Source organism: Phoca vitulina, unplaced genomic scaffold, assembly GCF_004348235.1.
Source record: "Phoca vitulina isolate PV1807 unplaced genomic scaffold, GSC_HSeal_1.0 scaffold79, whole genome shotgun sequence".
In the NCBI taxonomy this organism is placed as follows: Eukaryota; Metazoa; Chordata; class Mammalia; order Carnivora; family Phocidae; genus Phoca; species Phoca vitulina.
Window position 1 is genome coordinate 1,639,513 of NW_022589782.1, and position 6,259 is coordinate 1,645,771.

A 6,259-nucleotide genomic window follows, 5' to 3' on the forward strand; every position below is an offset into this window, starting at 1 on the left:
GACCGCTCGCCGCCACCAGTGAAGCCGGCTCGGACCCCGGCCCCGCTCCACGCCGCCGCCGCCGCTGGAGAATCCGGCTCCGACCCCGGCCCCGCTCCGAGGGACCGAGGGCGGCGAGGAGGAGGCCAACGGGCAGGGGGAGCCCGGCCCCCGGCCCCGGGCCGCCACCCACCGCCGCCCACCGGGGACCCCGGCGCCCGGCAGCTCACCTGAGCCGCGGCCGATCCCCTCCGCCTCTCAGATCTCCCTCCTCTACGCCCGCGCCCGCGTATCGCGAGACCTGCCGCCGCGCTCTCGCGAGACCTGGGCACAACCGACCGTAAATACCCGGGTCTGCGCACCAGCGAGTCCTGGGAGCTCGCGTGCGCCCCGGAGCCGGCCCTCCCCGGAGACCTCGCCGGGAGGACTCTCACCAAAGGCCGGCCCGCGGGCCAGTCGGGGTGCCCGCCTCCCCCAGCGGGACGGACATCCACTGGGGCGGTGGCCTCTCACCGTATTGTGTAGAATAGCACCGCCCAACGGTGGCCTCTTCGGGCCAAACTTTCCTGCTCTTGACAACTCCCAAATTTTGCTACAGTATTGGCTTGAGTTAGTACATCTTTACTTTCCTCCGGGCTCAATGGAAAAGCAAAATACTCTGCTGCTAGGCTATCCTCCCAGGGCCCTGTGAGCTCCCACAGCCAGAGACCCTCGTCCAGTAACAGGGGTCTCCTTCCCTCATGAACCTCCTCCTCCCTGCCCTCCCTTCCCTGGAGTGAGCACCCGAGGGTCTGCACCACCACCCTCCCGAGGGTCTGGAGGGTCTGCACCACCCCCCCAGGGTCTGGAGGGTCTGCACCGCACCCCCAGGGTCTGGAGGGTCTGCACCGCACCCCCAGGGTCTGGAGGGTCTGCACCGCACCCCCAGGGTCTGGAGGGTTGCACCGCACCCCCAGGGTCTGGAGGGTCTGCTAGCCCCCCAGGGTCTGGAGGGTCTGCACTGCACCCCAAAGGTCTGCACAAGCCCCCCCCCAAGGGTCTGGGTGGTCAACACCCCTCCCCAAGGGTCTGGAGGATCTGCACTGCCCCGGGGGGGGGGGGGGGCCGTGAAATAGGATGGGGGCAGGGGATGTGCTGGGGGTAGGACAGGGAAGTCTAGGACATAACTGACTACAACAAAATAACGTGAAAAAATGCTAAATCCGGCCTCCAGCCCACTTCAGAGTGCTGGACTGAGCCCTCAGGCCCTGGTGGAGATTATGGGTATCTACCTAGGCTCTCCCCCAGCCCTATCCTTGGGATTTAATCAGCAATAGGGTCAATACACTTTTCTTGAGGGATGAGGACACCTCCAGGAAATGGCTTTGAAGAAACCAATTTTTATAAAAACAAACTTAAAAGCATGGAAAACAAACTGAAAAGCATGGAAATCCCTTAAAAATCGTACAGTCTATGTCGTTCTGTAAAGCTGCATCGAGTTCCTGGAAGAGAGCACAAGGAAGTAGATGCACACACCACGTGGATGCTTGCTCTGGCCACTGCCAGTCTTGGGGGCCCCCGGGGTTTCAGCAATAAAACAAAGCATGCCAGCCCCCTGCATAATTCATACCAAATGTCTTCCCTAATTGCGGGGAACTCCCGCTACTTGAGGAAGGGATTAACACATCATCCACCAGAGAGATGGAAATTAATCCCCAGGTTGAAAGTTCAGGTTTTCACATGCTACACCGTATAAGCAAAATGACAAGGAGAAGCCTGGGTGTTGCGGTCGGTCGGTCAGGGCGGCAAGGGTGGAGACTCTCTCTGTTACACGGGAACACTGTGACATGACAGTTACATCAAGGTTACACCAAGGCCCATGTGCGCCCCCGGCTCCTTCCCACTGTCTTTTCATCCTTTCCACTCCGCCTCACAAATCCCATTCTAGAGACTGTTTCTGATCATACATCCCGGCCAGCAAATACCGTTTTGTTGCACCTTTTTGGCTTAAAACAAAGGCCCCCCACTTGTCCTGCCTGCTGCATCCCGGATCAAACCCTGGACCCCGCCCCCCGCCCCCCAGTCACACTCCCAGCAAGAGCTCAGATGACACTTGGCAGTGAACAAGGCTCGGAAACCGCAGGAAAAACCCTCAGTCCTCCGCAAACTCCTTCCCTCTTTGGTACTGTGTGGCCAAGAGGTACACCTCTGACGACTCCTTCCTGCTGGCTCCGGGTTTCACCGTCCTGGTGCTCTGGAACCGCTCTGTCAGTCGCTTCTGTAACGCCAGGCTTTGACTTCCAGCCCACGTTTTGCAGAGGAATGTTCCGCCAGGGTGCAGGACATCTGAAGCCAGGTCCAGAAGGGATGAGCACAAGCCAATGAGCCTGTCGTGATCCAGGCTCCGGATCCCTGTGGCGTTGGGTGCCATGTCACTCAGAATCACATCTGCTCTCCCTCCAGGAAGCAGTTCTCGGATTCTCTGGAGGATTCTCGGGTCAGTCACATCAGCCGGGCACAGAAAAGTTGCTCCCTCCAGGGGGAATATGTGAAGAAGATCTACCCCAAGCACAAAGCCAACAGGAGCACCGGGATCTAAAGAAGACAGGGTGAGTCCATTATTTACACTCTGAACCGTCCCTCAGAAATACGAATAGAAAAACAGAAATACAAGTAGAAAAACAGAAATAAAAAGTCAGGACAAAGGATAGGAGCAAACATGAAAGATGTGGACACAAGGCCCTTCCCCTGCTCTATCCGTCTACAGAAGCTGGCCTCACTCTGCATGTGAGGAATCTGGGGCCCAGAGAAGAGCGCCTGTCCCAGAGCACAGGACTCCAACTCTGACGTCATGTCACTTCCCGGGGCCTGCTCTCTGTGAGGGGTCTTATCTCTGAGCAGCCTTTCTGACAAACTAGAACAGAAAAGGACACACTAATACATAAAGTACCTCTGCATTAAATCAACATGTCCATTCTGCAGCTTAATCCAATTTCTTTCAATGCAGAAACTACTAGAAACGAGCCAAGAAATGGGGGATAGGGACAGGTGGAAGACAAGGTACAGAACGTGACCCCTCACCCCAGTTTGAGAGGCACCCACGGCGCAGTAAAGAGGCCACTGTTTCACCAGCCCCGAGCAGGCCCTGGTGTCCCCCGTCCGGGGAGGGCCCCTGCTCTGCAGGTACCCGCGGGGGGACTAGTTCAGGGTGCATAGATTTGCTGGTTCCCTCTGCTTAGCAGAGAGGCTGTTCCATGGTGGGGTAACGTGCATTTTACTCCTAGCTAAAGACTAGAAGTCAGGTATTTTGCAGAGTACATTTTTCAAAGGAGAAAATACCATTTTCACTCCTGGAAAGGAGGACATCCCACATCTCATTTTACGCACCTGACTTTCTTTCCTTTGATATCCCATGTGTTCTAACCTTGGGGAGGGTCCACTAGAGGCAAATGGCTTTGGGTGCCTTTTCCAACTTCTGGGAGGAAAAGAAACCCAATCATTTTATCCACACTCTTTGCCTCTGCCACGTTCTTCCTACAGGTTAAACTTGGCCATTTTCCTCCTTCTCCTGAAGAGCAATTACGGGGACAGGAAGCACTTGTTAGGTCTATGGATAGGCTCAGGGGCAGGAAAAGGACCTGGAGTCTCTGACACAAATGCCTTCACTTAGGCGGTGTTTACCGAGCTACAAATATTGTTTTTCCCCCTGTTCTAGAGCCGCTGGAGGCGTCCCGCCCACAGTAACGAGGCTGGGTCTTAGCCGTGAACCCAGGGAGCAGCGCTCCCAGCCTCTCTCTCAGCAGATCAGCAAATTCCTCTGAACCTCATTTTTCATTAGGACAACAGGCACAGAGCCCTCATTCTGTGTGTCGGAGAAAGGTTCTTGTGAATCGGCACATTTCATGTAATGCCAGGGACTGTGGTACCCTCCGACTTTAGGGTAGGAAAGAAAGGGGGAGGGATGCTCAGCACCGCGGGGTGCACACTAGCAGACCACCTGGGAGGGGAGGCTGGCCGAACAGCACAGCTGTCCTCTGGAGTTCTGCACAAGCATTCAAAAGGACAACATGGTTTTCTAAATTGAGGGTACGGGCTTCCCTGTTGATTAATCAGGGGAACCGTTTTCATATAGAAAATCTTTGACGAAATCCTAAAATACAAGACCGCAAAAGCTGAGTCCCTCAGGCTGAGCCAGAGGAGAGAACCCAGAGCCCCAGCCACGGGTGCTCCTGGACCAGCCCTAGCGGGACCTCGGGGACACCCAGGGCTTCAAGGACCAGGACCTGGAAACCCCTGTGGCTGATGCCGCTGCGCTGTCGCGGGAAGATGTCAATGTATCAGTACGTGGAGAAAAACAGCTCCATTAAGGCTCCAAATCAGCAAGAAGAACATGGATGTGGAATACTAGCGTTTTTGAAAAAGGAAATACACATATGTAGTTATGCATGCAAAAGCGAATTCTGGAAGGGGGCACGCCGACGCGCTGACGGACGCCCAGACGCGGTGTGACTTGAGGTGCTTTAAATCTTCACTACAGCTTTCTACCGTGTCCGTCATTTTGAAAACACCAGTGTCCCACTTTCACCCCTCTTACTACCAAACAAGCCACCAAGTGGCTTGGCCACCCCGAATCCTCCGGTGGAGGGCAGCTGGCTTGCGCCTCCAGACCCAGGGTGGTCAGAGGCCCTACCTGTGCCCGCAGCGTTGACCCTCTGCACAGCCACCTGGCTCCATGCCCCGGGGGCCGCCCCACAGTCTAGCACCCGGAGGCCGGGCCGCAGGATCCGGTGCCTCTCGTCCATCTGCAGGAGCTTGAAGGCACTTCGGCACCGGTAACTCTCCACCTTCGCGGCCTTCACAAAGGGGTCCTTCACATGGCGCATCAGCCACAGGCGCTCCGCACCGGTCCGACCCTTGGAGTGACTCCCAGCGGTGTGAAACCTTTGACACTGAAGGGACGCGCCTATCAGCTTCAAGGACCTGCTGGAGAAAAGGGGAGCAAACAGGCTGGCATCACACAGATAGGCAGGCTCCCCGGTTCAACCCACGTGTTTTTAGAGACGGTGCCCGGAGGCCCGAGAGGGGAGGAGACTTGGCTACCCAGCCAGAAGGCAGGCGGAATGGGGTGAACTGAGTCCCTCCCCAAATTCGTCTGTGAAGGTCCTAACCCCAGGTACCTCAAAATAGAACTGGTCTTTAAAAAGGTGGTTCAGTTAAATGAGGCCAGATGGGTGGCTCTGAATCCAATATGACTGGTGTCTTCATCAAACACCGGCCAGACGCGCACAGAGGAAGGACCAGGGGTGGCCACAGGGAGACGGCAGCCACGTACAGGCCAAGGAGAGGGGCCTCGGGAGAAACCAGCCCTGCCGACACCGGGAGCTGGGGCTGCAGCCCCCAGCGCTGAGTGGGCACTTTGTGTTGTTCCGGCCGCCTGGCCTGGGGGCTTGCTCCCCGCGCCCAGGCGAGCGAGCACAGCAGGCGTCGCCTTGTAGCAAAGAAGCGTCTTTCGCTCGCGGAAGTCTTCTTCGGAAGGAAGACTCAAACGTCACTGAGAGTCACTTTGCTTGTGTCAACCCACCTTCTTCCAGCACTGGTTAAGAGTACCGTTAACATTAACAAAGGTAACACTCCTGCTCCCCCGGGACAACTTTTCCTTGGGCTCTGCGGGACTGCAAGGGAACCCCCCGGGGACAGACCCTTGCCCTACTCAGCTCCATGTCTGTGGGGGCCAACACGGGGCCTTACCAGTCACTGCCGCATACAACTGAACTCGACCTGTGTGAGCAGCTGAAGGACAATTCCCAAGTCTCTTTGGCAAAGTCAAGTTCTTAACAGTTTATTGACTGCAAGGAGCTCCCCCTACGTCCCTTCACGAACTCTCAGCACAACCCTACAAACTAAGTTCTGCATCCATTTCTCTGATGGAAAGAACCTACCATCATCCCAATGGCTCCAGGCCAAAGCGCCTTCAACAACAAAAGCATGTTGACAAGATGTGGACACAGCAACTGTATTCGCTGCCTTCGAAGAGCCGAAGGGGCCTCCTGGAAGGAGCACAGAGCTCTCCTGGGCATCAGAACCAACTCCCACGGTTGGGGGGGGCGGCAGAGCAGAGTCACACACTGAGACCTGCAGATTTGCGCAGCTGACCTCCAGCGCCTACCCACGTCTGGGATTCAGCCACATGGCCACTCGTGGAAGCCCTGTGCTACAGCCTTCAGACCTGCTGTGTCCTTCGCAAGCTTCCCCTCCGCCTGCAGCACCCCTCACCTGTCCCCACTCTTCCCCGCCCTCCACC

The 6,259-nt window shown here is 56.6% G+C and overlaps 2 protein-coding genes across 5 annotated transcripts in view; both read right to left on the minus strand.

The window, feature by feature from the left end:
• MAD1L1 (mitotic arrest deficient 1 like 1) overlaps nucleotides 1-389 on the minus strand; it is a 319,048-nt gene extending 318,659 nt beyond the window's left edge. Inside the window, exon 1 of one of the 3 annotated variants that reach the window (XM_032394014.1) lies at nucleotides 210-389. The gene's annotated coding sequence lies outside the window, so the exon portion shown is untranslated. The remainder of the gene's footprint in view (nucleotides 1-209) is intronic. The other 2 variants (XM_032394012.1, XM_032394013.1) reach the window with 2 other exon arrangements.
• Nucleotides 390-1,389: 1,000 nt separating this feature from the next.
• MRM2 (mitochondrial rRNA methyltransferase 2) overlaps nucleotides 1,390-6,259 on the minus strand; it is a 5,589-nt gene continuing 719 nt past the window's right edge. The window contains exons 2-3 of one of the 2 annotated variants that reach the window (XM_032394167.1): nucleotides 4,649-4,941; nucleotides 1,390-2,553 (exon numbers count right to left, since the gene is read on the minus strand). In XM_032394167.1, coding sequence (XP_032250058.1) covers nucleotides 2,111-2,553; nucleotides 4,649-4,941 — 736 coding nt within the window. In that variant the 3' untranslated portion in view covers nucleotides 1,390-2,110. The remainder of the gene's footprint in view (nucleotides 2,554-4,648; nucleotides 4,942-6,259) is intronic. The other variant, XM_032394168.1, reaches the window with a different exon arrangement.